The sequence below is a fragment of the Papio anubis genome, chromosome 9, assembly GCF_008728515.1.
Source record: "Papio anubis isolate 15944 chromosome 9, Panubis1.0, whole genome shotgun sequence".
Classification (NCBI taxonomy): domain Eukaryota; kingdom Metazoa; phylum Chordata; class Mammalia; order Primates; family Cercopithecidae; genus Papio; species Papio anubis.
The window spans coordinates 51,263,849-51,290,324 of NC_044984.1; the positions used below are offsets into that span (position 1 = coordinate 51,263,849).

At 48.3% G+C, this 26,476-nt stretch overlaps 2 protein-coding genes across 22 annotated transcripts in view; one reads left to right on the plus strand and one right to left on the minus strand.

Moving 5' to 3' along the window:
• RBMS2 (RNA binding motif single stranded interacting protein 2) overlaps positions 1–4,573 on the plus strand; it is a 96,518-nt gene extending 91,945 nt beyond the window's left edge. For both annotated transcript variants that reach the window (XM_021922520.2, XM_009180990.4), the window contains one exon: positions 3,900–4,573. In XM_021922520.2, coding sequence (XP_021778212.1) covers positions 3,900–3,932 — 33 coding nt within the window. In that variant the 3' untranslated portion in view covers positions 3,933–4,573. The remainder of the gene's footprint in view (positions 1–3,899) is intronic.
• Positions 1–26,476, minus strand: part of BAZ2A (bromodomain adjacent to zinc finger domain 2A) — a 42,290-nt gene that overhangs the window by 14,248 nt on the left and 1,566 nt on the right. For 5 of the 20 annotated variants that reach the window (XM_031650557.1, XM_009180973.4, XM_031650558.1 and 2 more), the window contains 8 exons: positions 7,421–7,558; positions 5,017–5,610; positions 3,956–4,141; positions 3,016–3,234; positions 1,787–2,260; positions 1,587–1,647; positions 444–552; positions 147–248 (listed from right to left, as the gene is read on the minus strand). In XM_031650557.1, coding sequence (XP_031506417.1) covers positions 147–248; positions 444–552; positions 1,587–1,647; positions 1,787–2,260; positions 3,016–3,234; positions 3,956–4,141; positions 5,017–5,610; positions 7,421–7,558 — 1,883 coding nt within the window. The other 15 variants (XM_009180981.4, XM_031650562.1, XM_031650568.1 and 12 more) reach the window with 13 other exon arrangements.

Sequence of the window (26,476 nt, forward strand, 5' to 3'; positions counted from 1 at the left end):
TTACAGTAGGAAGGAATCGGTGAAGGCCACTAGACCCTCGGAACCATTCAATGCCCCAGAACCTTCAAACCCCACAAGAGGAAGCTGCAGCTTGTCCACCAACTCATCCTCAGGGACAAAAGCATATTTAACCCTTAGGTCTGCACCTCTGGCGTGTCTCTTTCTTCAAAGAAATCTCCAACAGGCATACGGGGACTGAAGCTGAAGTGCTCACGGCGGACACTGTGTACCACATTGCGGCTCAGGTACTAAGAGGAGGAAGTAAAGTAACATTAATAAAGCTGGAATCCTACCATGCATTTGGTCAGCAAAGGCACAAGCAGAACAGACCCAGAGCAGACAATGGCAGCCTGTTGCCACTGAGCCCAAGAACGGAGTCTTAGGCAGTGGAAAGGAGTCCGCTGAGCCCAAGAAAGGAGTCCTTTAAAAAAAAGCTACATTACCTTGATCACTTCTGGAAATTGCTTCATCCTCTTCCCACAGGGGCCATAATACCAGGTCTCCCCCTGCCATCGGTGGCTGCCCTTCTTGATGCGCACCTCTCTCCGCCACCTGCCAGAGAAGCACATGGGCCCTGCCGCCAGGTCACACCCCTACCCACTCCCATGCCACCTAAGAGCCAAGCCCTTTGAGCAGATGGCCCTCCCCACATTTGTATCTCTAGAACTGCATGCAGATGCAAAAGCACCAACAGAGATAAGCTTGGATAGAAGGCTGACTTAAGCTCCAGCAAATACACCAAGGTCCTTAGGAGAAAAGCAATACACCAAACTGCACAAGCTCAGAAATCTCCACCCCCCTTTACAAAATCAGTGAGATAAGCAGTCAGAAACCCCTCCCTGAGCCATTCAGGGCAGTTACTGGATTTCCAGTAAAGAGGATAAAGACCTAAGGGGAATAAAAGCAGAAGACAAAGGACAGGGAGGCAAGCAGAAAAGTAAATTTGCTGCTGACTCCATGAAAAGACTCAATATGCCAGGGTTTAGTTAGGAACTCTGTGTTCTGAGCAATATTATTCTAAGACTAACTCTAATCTTTCTCTCAAAATTTTAAGCAGTACTCAGACTTGGTGACCACAAGTAGCCTTGAAGGGGAGGGGTGGGGAAGATCCAGGAAGGCAGTTATTTCCACAAGGCCCTGGTGTCAGCTAGTTTGTTCATTTTGGTCATGTACTGTTCCTGCCCTCACCTCTCCTAAGAGCATTAAAACAACAAAACCACCTCAATTCATTAGTACTAAGTCGTTCCTCATTCATTACTATCCCTTCTCTACAGAAATAGGACAAGCCAGGTAGTTTGGATGTAAGCCCTAGGGTTTGAAAAAGATAATAGCTGGAGCTCCTTGGGCAAAACTGAGTCACTACAAGATGAAGAAAGAATAGGTGATGGAAGACAGACCTTGAGAGAAGACGGAAAACCTAGGAATCTCATGCCAAGAAACATTATCACTGCAGATAACTGTCCTGTAATCTACTCTTGTATGGCTCATTCCTCCCCCATCTCAGAGGAAAACAGGCATTCCCTTCTTTCTAGAGTTGTGCATTAAACTTGTCAAGGTCAATAAATGTAGCAAACTAGAGCATTTACCCATGTTGGAGGGGAAGACGAACTTCTTCTGGGGTAGCAATACGTCTCCTCATGACATCACCTTGGGAGGAAGGGATACCCAAGTTAAGAGTTCAAGCAAAATATTTAAACAATAGACCAGCAGGGAAAGGCTAACTGCAACATGGGACAGAAAAGTTTCTTGGAACCAGACAGGGATAGAATAGAATCTGGATACTCACCACTACTAGAAGTAGTGAGTTCCTCTCCAGTGATCTCTTCCAGGTCAGCAGTGGTTTCTAGGAAGCTGCTGGCATCCTTATTTGCTGGGGAGGCTGTTGGAAAGGCAGCTGTTGGGGAAGTTACAGGAGAGGCTTTTGGGGATGTCACTGAAGCCGTCAAGGGGACTTCTGAGGAAACTGCTGGGAGGACTGCTGAGGAAGCTGGAGAGACCACTGAGAAGACTGCTGGAGAGACAACTGTAGAAGCTGCGGGACAAACTTCTGGAGAGATTTCTGGGGAGGCTGCTGGAGAAACCACTAGGGAGACTGCTGGGGAGGTTGTTGGCGAGACTGCTGGTGAGGTTGCTGGATGTAGCTGAATAGTGGATGACTGATCAGGGGCTGGCTGGGTCAGGGATGGTGGGAAGTCTGAAGACTGAGTTTCCATTTCCTCCTGTTCAGTGTCACTACCATTATTCAGGTCAAAGCTGTTATCTAGAATCCAAAGGGACAGGATAGGCTTTAAAAAAAAAAAGGCATCACATAAAACAAGAGAATCTACTCAGTCAAACCTGGACCAAGCTAAACAGGGTTACTTCAAGGGGTCTTCCCTAGGGTTGGAAAAAGTAGCAGCTTTTTCTCCCAACCAATCACGAAGATTAAAGGGTAAAGATGCTACAGATGTCACTGTGTGAAGAAATACCTTTTACCTGGTGCCAGTAAAGGCTCTGGCCTCCTTCTCTCTACAAATTCCAAGTCTCACAAGCTCTTCAAAGCAGAGGGCACAGGTCAGAGTATAGCAGTCTGTGCCTCTTTTAGTCCCACCATACACTATCCCATAGCCCCTCAGCTCCCAGCAAGTGCTTTCCCACTTTTTTTTTTTTTTTTTTTTTTGAGATGGAGTCTCGCTCTGTTGCCTAGGCTGGAGTGCAATGACACAATCTCAGTTCACTACAACCTCCACCTCCCAGGGCCAAACGATTCTCCTGCTTCAGCCTCCCAAGTAGCTGGGATTACAGGCGGCGTGCCACCACACCTGGCTAATTTTGTATTTTTAGTACAGGCGAGGTTTCACCATGTTGGCCAGGTGGTCTCGAACTCCTGATCTCAGGTGATCTGCCCGCCTCGGCCTCCCAAAGTGCTGGGATTAGAAGTGTGAGCCACTGCGCCAGGTCAGATTTCCCACTCTTAAGGCCCTAACTGTGAAACTTATTCTCTCATCTTTCTTTGTCCTACCTACCCTCACTTACCTTGCAGGACAGACTCCCCTAGGACAGGTGGAGAGGTGGGACTGGCAAAGATAGAGGCTGATGTTTGACTATCATCTGCCAGGAGACTGAAGGCAGTAGCATTATTGAGGGAAGGGCAATCAAGGGCAGAAATCACAGGGCTGTCCTCAAGAGGCAGCTTGTCCTCTGCACCCATTAGTTCTGTGTCATCAATACCATATAGTCCTCCACTCACTGGCTCTGTTCACAAGGGTAGAAAAATCAGAGCAGGATAATGAGAAAAAAAATCAGAAAGCAAGACTTAAGAAACACTGGTCAGAAAATATCCAATTCTAGTTCCCACAGTGTGAAGATTCTTCCTAATATTAAATTAGGTAACAACTAAAGCCTTCTCCCTGAAAGAGTAGTCATGAGATTGTAGGGATCATAAAAGTTTGAGGGGAGGCCAAGGCAGGAGACTTGCCTGAGGCCTGGAGCTCAAGACCAGCCTGGGCAACATAGCAAGACCTCATCTCTACAAGATGAAAATGGAAGGAAAGGCATTGGTGGTATTATCTACCCAGAGACCTATGCAAAATTCTAGGATTTATCATAAAATATGTCTTTCTTGTACTTCGGTGGGGTAAAAGGTAACTGCTCACTGACAAATGTTTCCTTCCTAGTTTGTTAGAACCCAGAAAGATCAACTGTGTGGTAATAAGTCCCTATCCAGTGAATTATTACAGCCCAGAGCTCTTGGCCAAAAGTAATACTGGGAAATAACCTGGGACATAAACCAATTCAGCTCAGAGTTCAGTTAGTGCAACAAGGCCAGTGGCATGTAACTGTGGTCTGCCTTAGGCCTACCTGGAAGCCCCAATGCCCTGGATTCCCTAATACTTTTCCCATTTTACTGTCTCTTTCAGGTAAAGGTTGGCTACTGTGCATGGATAAATTAAACGGGGCCAGCCTCCAAACCTACCTGGTGCCAGAGAGTTGAAGGGCTCCAAAGAGTCTTCACTGAGGATTGGAGTGTCTTCCAGTTGATCAGGAAGATGTGAAGGATCATCTAAACAACTCACTGTGGGGTCAGGGACCAGGACTGAGACCTCTTGGTGTAACGATTCCACAGAAGGGACAGAGCCATTGTAGCCACACATCTTCAGTTCTAGGAAATCCCAGGAGAGACCAAAAGTCAAAATCAGTGCCTTATATTGGTTCATTTAGCTATATTAGGCAGTCAGTCTTTGCTAGAAGGATGTTCATTCATTCAACATTTATTGCGGCCAGTTCTTTGCTGGGAACCGATCACATCAAGATACTCTGAGCAGAGAGGTACTGGTAAAATCAATCCTACAGCAGGCAAAGAGAGGAAAAGAGAGTGGAGTCTGAGATAAGATCTTTATCATGTTCTCAGATATCTCCCCCATCCAGTGGGAAACAGAGAAAACATCCTGTAATTATACAGAGTGGTGATTACCCTTGTATCAGGAATCAACTGGAAGCTAAGCTTCTATCTATTTTGAGGGAAAAGATGAGAGGGGCTGTCACATGTACTAATGCTAAACAACAAAAAAAAGGAAACTGAGTAGACAAATAATGATATGCTCTGCCTGCTTCCTTCCCTCCTTCGTATGCCAATCACTACATTGGGCTCAGACGACTTTAGCAGCCAGTCTGCTCCTGCCACAGTTAGTTAAAACAGCCTCAATGCTCACTGCTAGACCCTAACCACTTCATATATTTTGAAAGAAGCCTTTCTTGATGCAGGGTGTCTGTTGGGGCTGTTTCGGGCTCGCCCACCTGCCCTCTCCAGGCCAGAAGCTCTGCATGAGCTTGAAATAATTTGCACTCCCACTCCCGAGCTGGTGCTGCTGCCACAAAAACACCAGCCACTTGGCTCTGCTAATTGCTAATCACCAACATGCAAATCAGCCTCCACTGCAGAGAGCTGGAAAGACAAGTTTTCCTCACCTCAAAAAGCCACTATCCCCCCCAGCTCCATTTTCCCTTTCCCCACCCAGTTCACCAACCCAGTTATACCTGGCTGCTCTTCTTCCAGCTCCAGGCTGCCTACCAAGCCAGTGCCATTCTCTGCCACAACTGAAGTCATCTCCTTTTCTGCTGCCTCATCAGGGTGGATATCACTGCCTACCTCCTGGGAGGGTGCAAAGGTTTGAATGCTAGATCCCAACATAGGAGAAGTCTGTGGGGAGGTGAAAAAACTAGGGGGTCCATTGGGCATCACCTCAAAATTCTGGTCAGGAAAGGAATCATACAGTTCTTGTGAATCAAAGTTAAGCCCCATGGGACTCTGGGTACCGTTGGCCCAGAACTCTTGGCTCCCAGCCCGAAGGTTAGTGTTGTGACTTGGGGATGAAGGTTGCCGGCTGCCCCCAAGGATGCCGTTGAGTGGGTATTGTCCCCCCGAGAACTGGGAGAGAAGGGGTGGGTCCTTGAGGTTGCTGCCAGAATTGGCAGATGGGTACTGTGAGTAGTTCCAGAGACAGTCGTAGGCCACGCTGGGGTGATGGAGGTGTGAGGTGCTGGAGGAGTGGGGAGCAGAGTTCAAAATCCCTGAAGTAGTAGTGTGAGATACAGTAGATAAGCCATTAACATTCACATCCCCATTCAAACCTGGCAGAGAAGGAAAGAAAAGGTCAGCTACAGATATGTAGGCAAGCAACTCTACCAAAACAAACCCAAAGGAATAGCACTGACTAGAAAAAGACATGGTAAAGGAAAAGGGGATTCCTCCCCTGCTATATCCAGTTTTTGGGTCTCTGGAGAACACCAAGCCCAGAGGCTCCTGGATGTAGGCTTAGCAACTGCTGCTGAGGCTGCTGAGTAGGGGGCTGGAGAGCGCTCCAGGCCTGCCATGGGAGCCACCAGCAGAGCTGGATGCTGCTGCTTACTACTGGCTTTTTTTTGTGGTTTATTTTTTGTTTGTTTGTTTTGAGATGGAGTCTCACTCAGTCGCCAGGCTGGAGTGCAATGGCGCAATCTCGACTCACTGCAACCTCCGCCTCCCGGGTTCAAGTCAATTCTCCTGCCTCAGCCTCCCGAGTAGCTGGGACTACAGGCGCCCACCACCAGGCCCGGCTAATTTTTGTATTTTTAGTAGAGACGGAGTTTCACTGTGTTGGCCAGGGTGGTCTCGATCTCTTGCCCTCGTGATCCACCTGCCTCGGCCTCCCAAAGTGCTGGGCTTACAGGCATGAGCCACCATGCCTGGCCTTTTTTTTGTTTTTAATTAAATGAAACTGTTTGCAGACTCCCTACAGTGACTTGCGTTCTGCCCTACTCTCATTCCCTAGGGGATTTCTTCCCTTGGAGGGGCATGACTGAATTCTCCAGGGGCCCCCTTTCCCCAGTGCCTATTTGGCCCCACAGTGGCACCAAAAGGGACAACCTCCACCTCACTGGCACATGCAGATCCAGCACTTTGTGCTGGGCTAAGAATAGAATTTGTAGTCACCACAGCGACAAGAACCCAGCTCAGAAGGCTGGGCTTGGCCCTTCCCTATAGGCACTAAAAGGTAATATGCCAGCTGGGGCGGGGGAGACCTTTGCGTGCAGTGCTGTAGAGTTCAGCTATCAACATCAATGGCAACCTCTGGAATGGAGGACAATCAATCAAAAAGAACCAAGATATTAAGGAAGCTTGAGAGGTAGGGTGGAACCCAGTGAAATAAAGGAGCTTCTACCATCTGCAACCCTTTTGGAGAGGATAGGAGGGAGAAGCAGCAGTATTTTTCTGCTGCAAGGAAGGAAGGAAGCATGTGGGCTTCTCTCTGCTTCCAAGTATAAAGGACCTGAAACCCAAGCAAGATTATAGAGGTACCTGGCGAGTCATGGTACAGAGCAACTGGTAAGCCAAATCCAGGAAAAGACCCAATCCTGGCAGCAACACCTCCATATGGAATTATGAACTTCTCTCTGGGGAACTAGGTAAGCACTAAACTTTCCCTTGTTCCTACCTTCCATCCAAGGACAGAAGGTGGAATAAGTACTTATAGCATCTGCCTTTCTCTGATGTACAAACTAAAAGGCAATACACTGCAACTTGCACTTCATTCAACTCTCAGTACTGGCCCAGTGTAGCTCCCTAACCTCTAAAAACAGCTTCTTAGAAGGCTAGTCCTTTATCTCTCTCATGAGTCCAACCTGGTTAGCAGCAGCAGTAGCCACCTCACCGCTCTGTCAGCAGCCAGGGGAACAGGGCTGACAGAAGAACAGGCTAAGATGAAAAAGCCGTTGGGTTTTCCTAACCTCTTCCAACCTTAAGTCAATTAAAAAAATGTTTGCAAAAAACCCTAGAACTTGTTCATAGAAGTTGATTTCTCTCCAGCAGCTAGACCAAAGTGAAGCAAAATAATCCCCCATGAATCCGCCCTTAAGGGTTGATGCCCATTCCCTCCCCAGGCCAAGCAGCCCTCACACTCACTTTTCCCTTGCTGGGGGAAGTTCATGGGAGACCCGTTAGTGTAGAGGCCCTCCCCTGAGGAAGGAGAGGGTTTCAGTCCTGAGGCAGCAGGTGCAGGGGGAAGGCCAGTAAAGTTAAAATGGTCGTTTGCCTCCATTTCTGCAGGAGGGGAGAGAGAGGGGGAAAAAAATACTGGCGGTTAAACAAGGTTATGTCACCTGGAATCTTCCAGGGGGAATGACCCCTCCCCTCCACCTACTTACCCTTCTCCTACCTAAGTACTGCGTGAGGGAAAGTACAAGCTAAGAAAAGAGAAGGAGAAAATATGCCCCAAGGCTGAGCAATGACCCTAAGAAAATAGTCTTTTAAAGCCAGCTTTGGTGATTAAAAAACAAAACGAGTTAGCGAGAAAAACCAAGATACAAGCCTGGAGTTTTCCCTCTGTGTAAGCTCCACTCAGCCCAGGTTACCCTTCTATATTAGATATTAGCCCTCTACTGTGACACTTAACATTCTCCATCCTTTTGTTTTTATCCTCAAGGTAAAGTCTCCCTCCCAGGCCCACAAAAGGTTCTCAAAGCCATCTTTTTGAGAGAAAAGCATACTTGATAAACACTCTTTGTTTCATTATTAAACTTGAGCTAAACATAATTTCTGATTATCCTATCCATAGCCCTAGACATCTCAAGATAGTAGTTACATTAGTAAAGGGATTTGAAAAGGAGAATACATTTCAGAAAGGTGATCATAATGGCAAACCTCAAATCAACCAGCAATAATTCTACTCTTTATGCTCCCCAAGAACATGGGTCAGAAAAATGTCAGCAGTGAAAAATTGATTAAATATGAGGGTGTCCCAAAAAATATTATTCTGTTATGTCTATTATGGTTATTTCCTAATATTTTAGTTTTGTGACTTAAATATAAAGAAAGGGTCACAGAGAAAATAGCAAGATACTTATATTTGTAAAGTGCAATGGCTCATTGAGGTATGGTTAAAAAGTTTCACCTGGGCCGGAAGCAGTGGCTCAAGCCTGTAATCCCAGCACTTTGGGAGGCCGAGGTCAGGAGATGGAGACCATCCTGGCTAACACGGTGAAGCCCCGTCTCTACTAAAAAATACAAAAAACTAGCCGGGCGAGGTGGCACATGCTACTCGGGAGGCTGAGGTAGGAGAATGGCATAAACCCGGGAGGCAGAGCTTGCAGTGAGCTGAGATCTGGCCACTGCACTCCAGCCTGGGCAGCGGAGCGAGACTCCGTCTCAAAAAAAAAAAAAAAAAAAAAAAAAAAAAAAGGTTTTTCACCCTTTCTGAATACTACTAATAATGATGAAAAGCCCTTGATCAGAATGAATTTAACTTTGATAGAGGAAAGGAAAGAAAGTAAACAGAAGCCGGAATTGTTGCTCAAGTCTAACGTATCAATTGGATTCTTGTGATATCCTAGTGCATACCAACTTGATATGTGAGAAATGTAATCTGTCTTGATACAGAAAAAGCAACTCCTGAATTATGTTATTACATTTTAAAAAAGAGAAGAATTCAGGCCAGGTGTGGTGGCTCATGCCTGTAATCCCAGCACTTTGTGAGGCCGAGGTGGGTGGATCACCTGAGGTCAGGAGTTCGATACCAGCCTGACCAACATGGTAAAACCCTGTCTCTACTAAAACTACAAAAATTAGCTGGGTGGTGGCGGGCGCCTGTAATCCCAGCTAGTCGGGAGGCTAAGGAAGAAGAATCACTTGAACCCGCAAGGCAGAGGTTGCAGTGAGCCGAAATTGCACCACTGCACTCCAGCCTGGGCGACAAGAGTGAAACTCCATTTCAAAAACAACAGAATGAATACACTGGTTAAATACATATATGATAGGCCTGGCATAGTGGCTCACACCTATAATCCCAATACTTTGGAAGCCAAAGCAGGAGGACTGTTTGAGGCTACGAGTTTGAGACCAAGCTGGATAACATGGTGAGACCGGTCTCTACAAAACATTTTAAAAGTAGCAGGGTGTGCGGGCATGGTGGCTCACACCTGTAATCCCAGCACTTTGGGAGGTCAAAGCTGGCAGATCACCTAAGGTCAGGAGTTCGAGACCAGCATGGCCAACATGGTGAAATCCTGTCTCTACTAAAAACACAAAAATTAGCCAGGCGTGGTGGCGGGCACCTGTAATCCCAGAGGCTCGGGAGGCTGAGACAAGAGAATTGCTTGGACCCAGGAGACGGAGGTTGCAGTGAGTGGAGATCGTGCCACTGCACTCTAGCCTGGGGAACAAGAGCGAGACTTCATCTTGAAAAAAAAAAAGTAGCAGGATGTGGTGGGGCACACCTGTGGTCCTAGCTTACTGGAGAGGGTAAGGCAGAAGGATCACTTGAGCCCAGGAGGTCGAGGCTGCAGTGAACCATGATCATGATCATGCCACTGTACTCCAGCCTGGGTGACAGAGCATGACCCTGTCTCAAAAAAAAAAGAATATATATATATGCCCACTGGCCAAAGTCTGCAAGAGTCACATTCATAAACATGCTACATTACTACAAATTAGACACCACCAGTATAAATGTGAATATAGCATAATTCTGAGCATGAAATATAAACTCTGCATAGTATGTGCGAATTGTCTGTATCTTAATCAATTTTAACTGAAATTTTAAAAATAAAAATAGGCCAAGCATGGTGGCTCATGCCTGTAATCCCAGTGCTTCAGGAGGCCGAAGCAGGAGGATCGCTTGAGGTCAGGAGATCAAGACCAGCCTGGGAAACGCAGCAAGGCTCTGTCGCCACAAAAAATAAAAAAGTTAGCTGAGCATGGTGGTTCCCGCCTGTAGTCTTGGCTGCTCAAGGAGGATGAGGCAGGAAGATTACTTGAGCCCAAAAGTGCAAGTCTAGCCTATGTACCATAGCAAGACCCTATCTCTACAAAATAAAAGCAATTTGCATTTTGTTGATTTAAGGGAGAAAGTTTTTAGGACTTACTCATCTCCCATATAGGATATCTCATCTTTAGTCTAAATAGGGGTATCCAATCTTTTGGCTTCCCTGGGCCACACTGGAAGAAGAATTGTCTTGGGCCACACATAAAATACACTAACGATAGCTGATGAGCTTTAAAAAAAAAAAAAAAAAAAAAAATCACAAAAAAATCTCCACGTTATGTTTTAAGAAAGTTTACAAATTGACGTTGGGCCAGATTCAAAGTTGTCCTGGGTGGGTTGGACAAGCTTGCACTAAATTAAGTAGCACACCTAAACCTGCCATGCATCAGTGAAAAAACGGAGTCTTTACAGTGAAAACACCCCAGGTTAGCCAGGCATGGTGGTGAGCACCTGCAGTCCCAGCTACTTGGAAGGCTGAGGCAGGAGGATCGCTTGAGCCTGGGAAGGGGAGATAGCAGTGAGCCAAGATCATGCCATTGCACTCCAGCCTGGGTGACAGAGTGAAACCCTGTCTTAAAACAAAAACAAAAACAAAAAGACAGGGTCCTCCAGGATTTCCCCTTTTTTTTTTTTTTGAGACAGTCTCCCTCTTGTTGCCCATGCTGGGGTGCAAGGGTGTGATCTCGGCTCACTGCGACCTCCGCCTCCCAGGTTCAAGCAATTCTCCTGCCTCAGCCTTCCCAGCAGCTGGGATTACAGGCACCCGTCAACACGCCCAGATAATTTTTTGTCTTTTCAGTAGAGACAGGGTTACACCATGTTGGCCAGGCTGATCTCGAACTCCTGACCTCAAGTGATCCACCCACCGCGGCCTCCCAAAGTGCTGGGATTACAGCCGTGAGCCACTGCGGCCGGCCAGGATTTCCCTAGTATAGTTAGCAGTTACTCCTCAGCAGTAGGGGGTCTGAAAAATAAGCATCATGAGATTAATAATCCTTCTGAAGTGCAAGAATGAAAGGAAAGTTCATTCCTTAGTCTCTAGTTAGGTTCCTTCCAAAGCTTGTACCACAGAGCAAGGAGGACATTCAATACTTCACTTCAGAAGTTCTGGAAATACTATGCCTAGAGGGCCAATTTCATCTGCTCCTCACCTCTCCTCTCCCCAGTTTTTTGCACACCTCCCTTGGTGTAGAAGACACATGCAACTTCCGTCCTATGTGCAGTGAACTATATCCTCCTCAGTGATGGGTCACAGTTCATTTTTGCATTCTCTATTTGAATCCACGAAAAAAGTTGTGACCACCTATCTGCTGCTCTGGAAAAGCACAGCATATCCTGGTTTTTGTAAGCATTAATAACAATATGTGGATGGCTCACAGAAATCAGAGAAGTAAAACGAATGGGAAGTTATCTGGTATTTGAGATCGGTTTCTCTACCTGTCTCTACTGAACTGTCATCAGAACCACAACCACTTCATTTACAAGAAGCTTCTTAGACGCATAATATTGTCTTTGTGCTGTGCAATGTGGTCAGCACAATGTAGTGGGCTCTAGGTTCAAATCTCAACTCTATTTACTAGCTAGCTGTTTAACCTTGGACAAGTTACTTACACTTGCTGGGCCTAAGTTTCATCATCTGTAACAATTTTTGTACCCACTTTCAGGACTGGTGAGGATTAAATGAGAAAATCTAAATTAGAGCACCAGCACAGTGTGTGTCATCCAGCAAGCACTTCATAAACATTAGCTTTTTTTTTCTTCTTGAGACACAGTCTCACTGTCGTCCAGAGTGGAGTAGAGTGGCATGATCATAGCTCATTGCAGTCTGGAACTGCTGGGCTCCAGTGATCTTCCTGCCTCAGCTTTCCAAGTAGCTAGGACTATAGGCACTCACCACCACACCTGGCTAATTTTTAAATTTTTTTGTAGACACAGGGTCTTGCTATGTCGCCCATGATGCTCAAATTCCTGGACTCAAGCAATTCTCCCACCTTGGCCTCCCAAAATGCTGGGATTACAGGCGTAAGCCACCTCACCAGGACTACGTTAGCGACTATTATTAGACAAACGGTAAAAGACTGTGCAGTTTCCAAAAAGATAATCAGGCCTGGCCGGGCGCAGTGGCTCATGCCTATAATCCCAGCACTTTGGGAGGCCAAGTCAGGTGGATCACCTGAGGTCAAGAGTTCGAGACCAGCCTGGCCAATATGGTGAAACACCATCTCTATTAAAAATACAAAAAAATGCCGGGCGCGGTGGCTCAAGCCTGTAATCCCAGCACTTTGGGAGGCCGAGACGGGCGGATCACAAGGTCAGGAGATCAAGACCATCCTGGCTAACACGGTGAAACCCCGTCTCTACTAAAAATACAAAAAAATTAGCCGGGCGTGGTAGCGGGCGCCTGTAGTCCCAGCTACTCGGGAGGCTGAGGCAGGAGAATAGCGTGAACCCAGGAGGCGGAGCTTGTAGTGAGCCTAGATCGCGCCACTGCACTCCAGCCTGGGCGACAGAGCAAAGACTCCGTCTCAAAAAAAATAAATAAATAAAAAATAAAAAAATAAAAATACAAAAAAATTAGCTGGGTGTGGTGGCGGGCACGTGTAAGCCCAGCTACACAGGAGGCTGAGGCAGGAGAATTGCTTGAACCCAGGAGGTGGAGGATGCAGTGAGCTGAGATCACACCATTGCACTCCAGCCTGGGTGACAAAGCAACACTCTATCTCCAAAAAAAAAACAACAAAAAAACAAAAACAAAAACAAAAAAAACCAGTCAAGTCTAAACAGTCTACATATAATATAAATATAATTTAAAACTAGGGATAATCCAGCCAGACTTCTTTATATGCAGTTTGACTCCTGATTTCAGATGTTACTTAAATATGGGAATGAATTATGTCACCGTATGGGAATACAAAGGAAATGTGAACACCTCCTCTCAACAATAAACCTAGGTTTATTTCATTTTAACCTTCCTACCCAGGATGCTTTTCACAATAAACCCTAAAGGTAAATTCTGTCCTCCCATTCAGAGCTAGTAAGAACAGTAAAGCAAAGGAGGGTATCTCCCTTTGAACTAATAGGATTTTCGCCAAATGAGAAAAGAAATCAGCCAGTGCCCAACCCCTAGAGTAGCAGATGACTGTCACACCAGGAAGTACATTCAGGCAAGCACCCAGCCCAGTCCCAGCTATATATACATGGATCTTTTAAGAGCTCCTATGTTTCATTTGTAAGATAAGGGACATTGTCCTATAAGCTTGAAGCAATAAAGCCCTCCCCACAGGGCCAAATAGGTTGCTTTTCTCTCAGTCCCAATCAAAGAGCTGCTACTCTGTGGGCCTGTGACATGGTTTTAATAGAAAAAGGCTGACAACACCGGGAGCAGTGGCTCACGCCTGTAATCCCAGCACTTTGGGAGGCTGAGGCAAGCGGATCACGAGGTCAGGAGATCGAGACCATCCTGGCTAACATGGTGAAACCCCATCTCTACTAAAAATACAAAAAATTAGCCAGGTGCAGTGGCGGGCACCTGTAGTCCCAGCTACTCGGGAGGCTGAACCCAGGAGGCGGAGGTTGCAGTGAACCCAGATCGCACCACTCCAGTTTGGGCGACAGAGTGAGCCTCCATCTCAAAAAAAAAAAGAGAAGAGAAGAGAAAAGAAAAGAAAAAAGCTGACAAAGCACAAAGTGTTGAAATAAATATTACATATTTCAACACTGTTACAGGTGTCCTCCCTGACCATTTCTAACCCTCCAGCCTCTGAGGCTACCCCCCAGGACAACAAGACACATTAACACCCTACAGCTGGATATTGCGGTGGTCCCTGTAGCTCTTTGGTTCATTCTTCTCATGTAGTACTTGCAAAATCTCACAAGTAGGAGGTTTCACAAGATGGGTTAGGGGATGAGAATTTCAAATGTTTGTCCTGACTAAACAGCAAAGGCAAATTCTTTTTTTTTTTTTTTTTTTTTTTTTCAGGACGGAGTCGCTCGCCCAGGCCCCTGATGCAGTAACCCGGATCTCAGCTCACTGCAAGCTCCATACTCAAGAACCAAAATCTCGACCTCTAGCCTCCCGAGATGGCGCTGGGACTACGGCCCGCCACCTGCGCCAATAGTTTTGTATTTCTTAATAGAGACAGAGGGTTTCACGTGTTAGCCAAGGATGGTCACCGATCTCTGACCTCGTGATCCCCCGTCGGCCTCCCCCCAAGTCACTGGGATTACAGGCTTGAGCCACAGCCCGGCCAGCAAAGGCAAATTCTATAAGTAAAAATCACACCACTACATTTAGCTTTGTAATTGCCAAAGACATCCTTGAAGGATATTTCTTTTTTTTTTTTTTTTTGGGAGGCAGGTCACCGCTCACCCTTAAGCAGGCTGCAGGTGCAGTGGTAGCGATCTCAGCTCACTGCAAGTTCCGCCTCCCGGGTTCACGCCATGGGCTCTCCTGCCTCAGCCGGAGAGAATGTAGCTGGGACTACAGGCGCCCGCCACCACGCCCAGCTAGTTTTTTGTATTTTTTTTTTAAGTAGAGACGGGATTTCACCGTGTTAGCCAGGATGGTCTCAATCTCCTGACCTCGTGATCCGCCCATCTTGGCCTCCCAAAGTGCTGGGATTACAGGCTTGAGCCACCACACCCGGCCGAAGGATATTTCTTAACTCTACACATCTCTGGATTACCCACTACACTCGAATACAGAGGTTATCATCCGGGGCAATTCTGCCCTGTAGGGGACATTTAGTAATCTCTGAAGGTCTGTGCTACTGGCATCTAGTAAGCAGAAGCCAGAGATGCTGCTAGGCATCCTTCAACACACAGGACAGCCCCCCCACAACAAAGATATTATCTGGCCCACATATCAATAGTGCCAAGGCTGAGAAACTCCCTTCTAATGCAAAAGCTGTCCCATTCCTGCCCCACACCTTGGGAAAGTTCCAAGTTTTCACTGGTCCCAGTTCCTGACACTGCAAATGAGGATGCTTTCACTTTTGTATCTAAAAATCTCATGTCCCTGGCTAAGCCATCTTCCTCCACCAATAAGAGTTCCAAGTAGGCCAGAAGAGGTGGCTCATGCTTACATAACCTTAACCTCAGCAGGATCACTTGAGGCCAGGAATTCAAGACTGGCCTGGGCAACATAGTGAGACCCCATCTCTACATTAAAAAAAAAAAAAAAAAAAATCCAAGTACCAAGCCACAAATAAATATGCCCTCTTCTCCAATCACGATAACCCATTCTGACTGCCCTGGTAACAAGCTTGCCTTCAACTCTGACTCACACAAACTATATCATATACTGACCAAGGCTCAAAATATCCATCCTCTCCTTAACTACCTTTCCTAGTCAGGACTCCAAGTGAGGCAGAACAAAGATAATGAAAGAAGGAAGACTACACTAAGAGGGAGCTACTCAAAGAAAACTGTCATGTCCAGACTATTCAGAAGATTTCAAAGATGACTGTTCTCTGTCCTTATTTATTCTACATTATGTTGGTTCCACAGCATCAGTTGGATGTAAGTTCCACCATTATATCTCCAGCACCTAATTTAGTGTTAAGTATACGAAAGAACCAAAGGAAATATTTGTTGAGTCCACGGACTGAACAAATGAATGAGTAAATCTACCTTTCTGCCACTACCAGCTTACTCTCCAGTGAAGGTCATGGGCTTTGCTCTATTTTCAGAAAACAAAAAAAAATTCAGCTTCATACTTCACAGAGATAAAAATTTCAAGAGGGAAGAAAGGCCCCAAATCTTGACGTACTTAGATAGCCACTCCTTGAAGAAAATAAGGCCTGAAAATAGGGAAGTACTGATAATGTAAAAAGGCAATAAATTAGCTAGGCGTGGTGGCATATGCCTGTAGTGCCAAGTTCTCCAGAGGCTGAGGTAGGAGGATTATTTGAGCCCAGGAGCTGGAGGCTGCAGTGGGCTATGATCGCACCACTGTTCTCAACCAAATGAACAAAACAGAAAAATAAATAAATGTAAGCTCTGAATTAATAAAACGTTCTGCTTGGTTTAACAGAACACTCAAGGCATATAATAGGTTTTTATACATTTGTTAATTAAAGACACTACAGGTTAGATTTTCTGCCACACTTCCGGTCACTTTACTCTCAGAAGACCGGGAATGCCTCTGAAATTGCAAGACACTAAAGGCCACAGTCCAGAGGTTATATTAAGGTTATTTCCCTCTTTCAGCTCTGATTGTTTCTTAGAATTTCTTTCTTTCTTTTTTTTTTTTTGAGACAATGTGGCTCTGTCGCCCAGGCTGGGGTGCAGTGGCACGATCTCGGCTCACTGCAACCTCCATCTCCCCAGTTCAAGCAATTCTCCTGCCTTAGCCTCCCGAGTAGCTGGGATTACAGGTGCCCGCCACCACGCCCAGCTAATTTTCATATTTTTAGTAGAGACGGAGTTTCATCATGTTGGTCAGGCTGGTCTTGAACTCCTGACTTCAGGTGATCTGCCTGCCTCAGCCTCCCAAAGTGCTAGGATTGCAGGCTGAGCCACCGTGCCTGGCCAGAATTTCAACTCTAACAGTTCAGGACTCTACCTTTTCCACCCCGAAAAATGAGCTAAGCAGGCAGGTTAAGGACCCCATTCGCGAGGCAGGTTACAGAGTCCAACCTCAAAAGACTAAAAGTAGGAAGACGACCTACCTCTTAAAAACTTCTAGGCCAGGCACGGTGGCTCAAGCCTGTAATCCCAGCACTTTGGGAGGCCGAGACGGGCGGATCACGAGGTCAGGAGATCAAGACCATCCTGGCTAACCCGGTGAAACCCCGTCTCTACTAAAAAAATACAAAAAACTAGCCGGGCGAGATGGCGGGTACCTGTAGTCCCAGCTACTCGGGAGGCTGAGGCAGGAGAATGGCGTGAACCCGGGAGGCGGAGCTTGCAGTGAGCTGAGATCTGGCCACTGCACTCCAGCCTGGGCGACAGAGCCAGACTCCGTCTCAAAAAAAAAAAAAAAAAAAAAAAACTTCTTCCTTTGTTTGGTAAATTTTTGGCAAGATTACAGTATTTTAGTCTGCAAAATGCCCCCATAATAATTGTTCTCTTTAATGAGGAAACAAGACAAAACACTAAGCCAATGCTACTTTTACTGCTAGTGACAAACAATTTCCAGATGTCTTCAGAGATGGGATTTTTTGTTTTGCACAATTTGTTTAATTTCAAAATTAGGCAAACTGACAAGCTGGTAAAAAATAGTCCTTCTGACCCACATGAGATAATACTGAGAAACTATTCATTTGGGCTATACATAGGCATATGAGGACACCAACATTCTAAGAAACAAACCAAGAAGATTATTTGCCCCGGGAATTACCTCAAATTTTATACTTGGCATTATTGCTGCTCTTGATACATCTCATACAAGGTCAAACATCACTATCAATTACTAACTTCTATACTGTTTTAACAACAAAAATAGCAGTTTGGTGCTTCACCTCTTCAGTGGTGACAAGAAAGGTCAACAGCAGGAAGACACTGTCAGTAACCTTAACAAGCTTTGCTTCTCTCCTAGTAATACTTGATTCCAGAGCCGCAAGACTACAAGATGAACTTTTCATTCTAGACTGGCTCTGGGATCAGCCCATATAGCTCTCTTTACATCTCAGATTTTTTCTTTCATCAAGAAGCTTAAAATATTAAGAAACATATTTCTCTTGACAGAAAAATGCCATTTTATAAGAAGGCCATGAAAGGCTTGCTTCTTTCAGCTCCCAGTTCAATCATGTATCAAATGAAATCACTATTTTCTTAAAATCAGCTTTTCTTTTAAAAGTCCAAAGACTCAGGAGTAGTTCTTTCTCCTTTCTTTACTCTTTTAACCCCCAAACAGGGAAAATCAACTTGCTGTTCTGCCAAGTGCCAATTCAGGTAACCAAAGGCTGAAGAAAGGGGAACTTAAAATCAACCCCATCGGACAGCAACTTAAAGGAACTAATCAGGGGCAAGAAAAAGGATGCTGACAGATGGACTTGTTTTTACTGTTTCCAGAATATGAAAAACCCCAACAGCCCCAGTGAGAAGAGCAATGATGCTATCTTACTAGTGATGATGTCACTTTCACACAATCATAAGTGTCTATCTGCTCCCATACTGGATCTTTTATCTAGGGATCTTCATCTAGGTGGGAGGTTTTTGCCTGGAAAATAAATAGTGAAAGGATGATTTAAATGACAGGCTTAGGTAGTTTTCAGAATAGTCCAAATAATCTTAAAATTTTATCTTTCAAGGCTGGGCGTGGTGGCTCACGCCTGTAACCCCAGCACTTTGGGAGGCTGAGTTCGAGTTCGAGACCAGCCTGACCAACATGGCGAAACCCCGTCTCTACTAAAAATACAAAAATTGGCCGGGCGCGGTGGCTCAAGCCTGTAATCCCAGCACTTTGGGAGGCCGAGACGGGTGGATCATGAGGTCAGGAGATCGAGACCATCCTGGCTAACACGGTGAAACTCCGTCTCTATTAAGAAATACAAAAAACTAGCCGGGCGAGGTGGCGGGCGCCTGTAGTCCCAGCTACTTGGGAGGCTGAGGCCGGAGAATGGTGTGAACCCGGGAGGCGGAGCTTGCAGTGAGCTGAGATCGGGCCACTGCACTCCAGCCTGGGTGACAGAGCGAGACTCCGTCTCAAAACAAACAAACAAACAAACAAAATTAGCCAGGCACGGTGGTGCATGCCTGTAATTCCAACTACTGGAGGGCTGAGGCAGGAGGATCACTTGAACCTGGGAGACAAAGGTTGCAGTGAGTTGAGATGGTGCCACTGTACTCCAGCCTGGGCAACAGTGCAAGACTCCATCTCAAAAAAAACACAACAACTTTATCTTTCAAAATCTAAAATCCTGTGGTCATAGGCTGGGCATGGTGGCTCATGCCTGTAATCTCAGTACTTTGGGAGGCTAAAGCGGACGGGTCACTTGAGCCCAGGAGTTCAAGACCAGCCTGTGCAAAGTGGCAAAACCCCACCTCTACAAAAATTACAAAAAATTAGCCAGGTGTGGTGGTGCGTGTCTGTGGTCCCAGCTACTCAGCGGGCTGAGGTGGGAGGATCACTTGAGCTGAAGAGGTTGGGGCTGCAATGAGCCATGATGGTACCACTGCACTCCAGCCTGGGCGTCGGAGTGAGACCCTATCTCAAAAAAAAAAAAAAAAGAGAAAAGAAAAGAGACCAGGCGTGGTGGCTCACACTTGTAATCCCTGCAGTTTGGGACGCCGAGGTGGGTAGATCACCTGAGGTCAGGAATTCAAGACCAGCCTGGCCAACATGATGAAACCCCATCTCTACTAAAAATAAAGAAATTAGCCAGATGTGGTGGCGGGCTCCTGTAATGCCAGCTACTCGGGAGGCTGAGGCAGGCGACTCGCTTGAACCCGGGAGGCAGAGGTTGCAGTAAGCCGAGATCATACCACTGCACTCCAGCCTGGGCGACAAGAGCAAAACTCCGTCTCAAAAAAAAAAAAAAGAAAAGAAAGAAAAATAAAATTATGTGGCCAACTGTTGCCCCTAACCAAATCCAGTGTGCAACAAAATGCCTGGGGACATAGCACACAGTCCATCACTATATGTTACAGGAGAAATATCCTGGGATTATCAACTGAAAAGAAAGAAAAAAAAATCTGGGCACATGACTTCGCAGGGAACAGAGGAAATGCTTACCAATCTCCAAGAAGAATAAAAGGGGAGATGTTCTTTTATGGATTAAAGAGTAAGTCATATGATAACAAACTGTACTATTCTAATTAGCTGGTTCTGCAGAAGGTAGAATCTCCAGCACCCTCAGTTAAATAACAGGCTTCCCACAGGGGCTGCCCTTAGGCTAGAATCACCACTGAGGACCGAGTTCACCAATCTCAGTCTGTAAATCAGTCCCTACCCCCAACACACAAATCCATCTAATAGTTAAATCTTCCTCACAGCTTCCTCTTCCTCCACTTCTCAGAATCTATCCTTCTTCACAAGCTCCCTAGCTCAGGTGCTCTGCAATATAGAAACTGTCATAATAACTATACTAAGTAGGACCCCAAGAAGCTACTCGTGCCACAAAAGATCCCTAGTCTCCCTGACAGCTCTCTATGCTGAGGGAATTTGCATCACTTATATAGAGTGTACCCCGCTGGTAGGTAACTGAGTTTGTATCTCTATGACCTCTAGCTCAAGGGAAAACAAAACAAAACCAGACAGGAAGACAGAGATGTTCGGGAGGAGGGATTGGGATACGTGAGTCAACTGAAGTTGACTACTTCCAATTGACAAGTTTGCAAAAAAAAAAAAAAAAAAGTCCAAAGAAAGGTCTCTCGGACCACATGGTTGGCAAGATCCAAGCTTGCCCAGAAGGCTTCAGAAAATGAAACCAAATCTGATTAAAATGGACATTTCAAAACAACAAGACACGCAGCAGCAAACGCACAGCTGCCATTTCCCGGCCACTTCCTGCGGGAGGCTGGGGGAGGGGCTGTTTGTGTACAGATGGAGGTGCAAGCTATCCCCCTCCATCTTCCCCCAAAGCAGACAAATCTCTCACTTCAATAAACCCTACAAAGGATAACTGCTATTGGCATTGCCTTCTTCTGAAAACTGGGAACACCGAGAAAGAAAGGGATGATACGATATCACCTTTCTGCCACGGAAGCGGGGATCCCCTCACTGGGGAATCTCCTTGGAAAAAGGAATTCCTATTTATTCTTCCCTTCTGCCCCTCAGCCCAGCTCAAATTCAAAAGCCTCAGCGGAAGCCCTATCAACCTCCATCCCTGGAATGGGGGATTCTCCCGGGACGCGAGGGCCCCGAGCCAAGCGCAGCACCACCCTCAGCAAGGAAGGCCCTCTGCTGATCTCCACGCTCAAGAGAATGAGTGCGCTCCCCGAGGGAGACACCCTCAGACCCCTGGAAACCCCTTCCGCCCTCCACTCACCGCAGCCAAAACGCCCAGCTCCCTGCAAACGGAGCGTTTAACCCGCCAAGGGAACCCCTTCACCCACCACTCGCGCTCAGGCAATCCCCACCCCCACCCGAGGAGGTGGAGCCCCTCCCGGGGATTCCACCCCAAGTCCCCCATAGGAGTCATCTCCACCAGCCAGGTGGCTTCTCCGCCTCCTCACAGTCGTCGCCAGGAGCCCCTACAGCTCCTCCTGCCCCCGCGGCCCCATCCGGGGTCCTCAGCAGCCCCACCAGCCCTGTTCTCCTCCCAGACCCCAGGGCAAGGAGACCCTCGCCTCAGGTTGGATCCTCTCAGGAAATAAGCTCCAGTCGGCTTCCTGCCCCGGCGAGGTTCAAGCCGGCTCTGGAGCCTCTGTTCCCCGGGGGAAGTCTCGGATGAAAGTGGGGCTCTCTCCCCCTCAGGCCCCTGGCCACAGACCCCACAAACCTGAGGCAGCGGCGTCCAGCCAGGCTCGGGGCTCGTCTCTCCCCGGGTAACAGGCAGTTCACATGGCCGCGCTCCGGGCGCCAGAAGGGGTGGAGACGCCCGCTGGGGGAGGGGGTCTGGGGTCCGGGGTCCGGGAGGGGGGAGGGGGACGCGGCTCAACCGCGGGGCCCGAGAGGAGCCAACATGGCCGGCGGGGGAGGAGTGAGTCGCAGCCGGAGGGGGCGGAGAAGCCTCGGCCGGGAGAGAGTCTCCCCACGCGGCCTCCGCCACAGGGTCCTAAAGCCTGCCAGCCTCTCTTCCCGACCCGGACCTGGGTCCTAGCGCCGCTGTGTCTCCTGCAACCCTGGCCACCTTGCCCACCTGGCAGCTCCCTCTGCACCCGCATCTCATGGCGGCAGTAGTCCTGCTTCACACAGGGCAAACTGAAAGGCGTGCCACAGTTCCAAGGTTAACCTAAAAGACTAGACCAAATGTCTAGGCCCAAAGGCATGTGCCACTTCTCTAACAAGCTGGTAGGGGGTGAGAGTCAGGGGAATTTTGGGGGCAGTTGTTTCCCAGGTAGGGTAATGGAAACTTGGAAATAGAAAGGTTACTCACTCAGGGCGCTAAAGGGATGGGGAAAGGCAAGAGAGTCTGCCACCCACTCACCTCTGTCCCTTCAGTGCTGCCTGGTCCTGCCTGGATCACCACTTTGCTGGCAACATCTGCAGGGTCCTGGTCACTGGAAAGGAAAGATTCCTGTGCGTAGGGGAAAGAAGGTTCGGCTCTGGAACCAGACAGCAAAGACCTGAGTGTAGCCTAAATGCAGTCAGAGAAGTAAAAGATAAGCTGAAAACTAATCAGCAAAAAGATGTCACAAATGTCCACCCATTCTATAATTCTGGTAATTTTTTTCTGACAGGGCTACATAACTGTGTGAAAACTCAGAACAGAAAAGTAAAATCTAGCAGAGGACTAGAGTTTGGCTGTCACCTAAAATGTCTATTGCAGAGCCCCAGGATGAAGAACAGTGTCATACGATATTAGAGCTTAGAGAATTTCTAGTTCATCCTTCTCTCCTTCATCAGATGAAGAAATTAAGACCCAAAGAGGTTCAATGACTTCTTCAAGGTCAAATAGTGGATAAAATATGACAAGAAAGTTAACCTGGTTTCCTTTCCTTGCAACTCAACACTCTGCAGGCTTCAAGATAATTCCCATTCAATTCAGTGCAACGCGGTTCTAGAAACAATGGCCTAAACTGTGCAAAGCTCAGGCTGCTGAATATTCTGGAAAAGCGACAGAGTGGGGATGATGAAACTCTGGCAAGTTGGGGGGGGGGTGTCAACAAATATATTTCCTCTGGGGGTCTGAGGAGGAAAGAGATCTGAAAAATGGGCAGAGTTGGGGGGGTGAGATCCATCAGTCTAGATGGGATTTCCTTACTCCACAGAGGGGTGGGCTCTTCCTGAGTTTTGGGGAAAGACTCCACCCCACCCCTCATCCCCTACAAATGGCTCAGAGAGGATAAGAAGGAAGCTAGCTTTAGCAAAGGCTCATAGAGTGTGTGGGCCACAGATAGAGAAGGTTAAGGGGGTTTCTCTTCCTCTCTCGAGATAAGTAGATTACCAGTGGAGGGAATAGGCAGGTGGAAACCAAAACCCTTCTCTCCTCCCTGTCGAAACAACAGATTTACAGGTCACCTTGGGGAAAAAAAAATACTCCTCCAACAGCCTGCCGACCTCAAATCCCTGAGTAGGTGGAGGTCACACTCAGAGGAGAGGTTTCCTTCCTTCTAGAGAAAGGAGGGCTCTGGCAAACTTCTGCTAAGAAATGCCTCTCTATCCCCAAATAAAAAAGGCTGGGGAAGAAAGGCATAAAACTGACGCCTCAAGGGCGGCGGGATGGGGGTGGGGGTAAGGAAGCTGGTATCCCTTTTTCTTCCCTTCCCTTTTCCAGGGCAGATGAGGGAGGATCTTCCTACCTCCCGCTCCCAATCTTAAAGGGGGCCGGCCAGTCGGGGACTGGGCAGGCAGGGGAGGAGCCTGCGCCCATCAGACGGGTGTAGCCACGCCCCTCCCCACACCCACACACACCCACCGCTGGCTCCTCTGTGCTCCGGAAGAGCCGGTTACTCCTGTGCCCCACTGACTGCCCCCACCCCTTCCGAGCCCCAGGCCTAGTCTCCAGGGCAACCTTTAGGACTATTCCAGCCAGGAGCGGCTGGGAGAGGGGTGTTGGATAGCAGAGGACCACCTGGGATTAGAAAAGAAAACGAGGTAGGATCCATTCTTCCCATCTGGTGCAGAAAGACTGCAATCATCTTCACCCCTGAATGAGACCCCCACCTCATCTCATCTAATCAGGATCTTCCCTGCTCTGAGGAAGGATGAGGTTGGGGTGACAGTGTGCCCAACAGCTGGATGTTTACTTCCTGCTATAAGGCCTCCCATTCTGCAGCTGTGCTTCTCCCCCCATCCAGAGGACAGAGGGCAGACTGACCCCAAATGTCCTCAAACATTCCTCAATCCCATCAGATGTGGCTGATCACCCACCCACCTCTCTTTTCCCCACCCATTTCCTTTCAGGAAGCTACTAGAAAGGGGAAGGGGCAAATGGTCATTTTATCAGCAACTTGTAAGGAGAGTCTCCAGGGAATAGGCTGAACCTCAAGCCAGGCCACTGGACTAGTAATGAAGAGAATGGGGAGGGACAAACTAGCACCTGCTCCCCATTTCTCACCCTCCTGTGTTCCTGCGGCACCTCCCTGACTCTGGGGTCAGCTGCCACGGTGCCTGGCTCCACTCTGGAGCCAGATGGCTGGGGCTGGGAGGAGGAAGAGAGAGAAGGGGATTCGTTTGCATCCCTCTACGTCCTTCCCTCTCCCCCACCAGATACTCCTGGCATCCAACCCCAAACACCACTGCTGAACACCCTCTCCTCCCCTCAGCACCCCCTCCAAACATGACTTAGAAGAGTCTGAAGCAGATCCTGACACCCAGTCCCCTAATTCTGGAGGTAAGGAGTGGGAAATGACAGAGCATAGCTAGGGACGCAGCTGGACTGGGGGCGGAGGGGGAATTCTCTAATGGAGGTGGGATAATTAAAGACCTCTCTTCCCCTCACTGGCTGAATGGATCATACTGTTAACAGGGTCTGTCTAGCAGGGAGATGGCTCTCAGCCGAGTAACCATTCCAGCTGGACACCCCCCCACACACACACACACAGGTTAAAGCAAAAGTCTTCACCTTCTCTGTATTCTGGAAAGGCTAGATTCTCCTAATACATCACAAGGACCATACCCCTCCCCTTCTTTCCCCACTTTTTTTTTTTTTTTTGAGACAGTCTTGCTCTGTCGCCCAGGCTGGAGTGCAGTGTCGTGATTTCAGCTTGCTGCAACCTACACTTGCCAGGTTCAAGCGATTCTTGTGCCTCAACCTCCCGAGTAGCTGGGATTACAGGCACACGCCACCACGACCAGCTAATTTTTGTATATTTTGTAGAGACGGGGTTTTGCCATGTTGCCCAGGCTGGTTTAGAACTCCTGACCTCAAGTGATCTGCCCGCCTTGGCCTCCCAAAGTACTGGGATTACAGGCGAACACCACCCCACCCCGGCCCCTTTCTCCCCTTTAAGTCGACAGGTGGCTCCTCAGATTCGCACAGTCTTGTTTCCAAACTTCCCAATGGGATTCTCTATGGTGGTCCTGTAAGTTACAGAAAGCCCCTATTTCCTAGGGAGCCGGGGGGCTTCCTTTGCACCGGAACAGAGAAGACTGGACTTCTCTTGCCTTCCTCATCGCCCCAACTCCCTTAGAGATTTAGCCCCAGCTCCCCACCCACTCTCTCCCAACCGTCCCTGAGGCCCTGAAGCACAAGATTCCGGCAGCGCCCTAGCCCCCAGCTCCCAGGTTCTGGGGGAGGGGCCTTCCTAGGCTGCACCGACCAACCCTAGGCCCAAGAGGAGAGCCCTTCCCACCTGGGCTCAGTAGGCGGTGCTGAGGTTGGACCCCAAGCTCCAGGAGATGTAGGGTGGGGTGAGGACTACAGAAAAGGTTTAGATGAGACTTAGCTGAACTTAAAGGGCTGAGCGGAGCAGGGGCAGATAGTGTTGTCGATGTTGCTCCCCCGCCCCCCTTACTACGGGGAAGGAGAGGAGTTGGGGTGGGTATCCCCCCTCCCATTGGGGTTAGGAAGGCGTGGGAAAGCGCTAGTTCCAGAGGGGAGGAGGCGAAACCCAGACCGCGGGAGATTTTTCTGGCGAAGAAGGCGCGGGGGAGGGGGAGATCCTGGGCCCAGAATAGGAAGGGTACTCGAGAGAGGATGGCGGAGAGGCGTGAGAAGCCTCCGGATTCCGGTCGCAAAGGATAGGGGAAAAATGGGCGAGTAGATAGTTCAGGGCAGAGAGAAAGGGCAGCTCCCTGAGGGGGAGAGTCAGATCCCGAATCCCGGGGCAGCAGGGATCCCGGGGCAGGATACCGCAGGAACGGCCCGCCAGGGGACTCCGGAGCTGGAGGTGGGTGCCGGGCCTCACCTGGAGCAGGGCCGGGCCGCGGGCGGCGGCGGCGGCAGCGGCGCAGGTGGCCGAGCCGGGCGGCGGCGGCGCCTCCTCCCCCAGCCCTGGGCCGGCGGCGGCGGAGGGGAGGAGGTGGTGCTTAAAGGGGCAGGAGCTACCGAGGTGAGGACAACCGCTCAGGAGAGCAGTCGCGAAGGATCCACTGGGGGAGAGGGAAGCGGGTGGCGTCTCCTAGGGGCCAGAACCAGGAAGGATCCCAGATGGGAGGAAGAGAACAGATCCCAGAAAGAGACAAACTTCTGCGGTGAAGTGGGGGA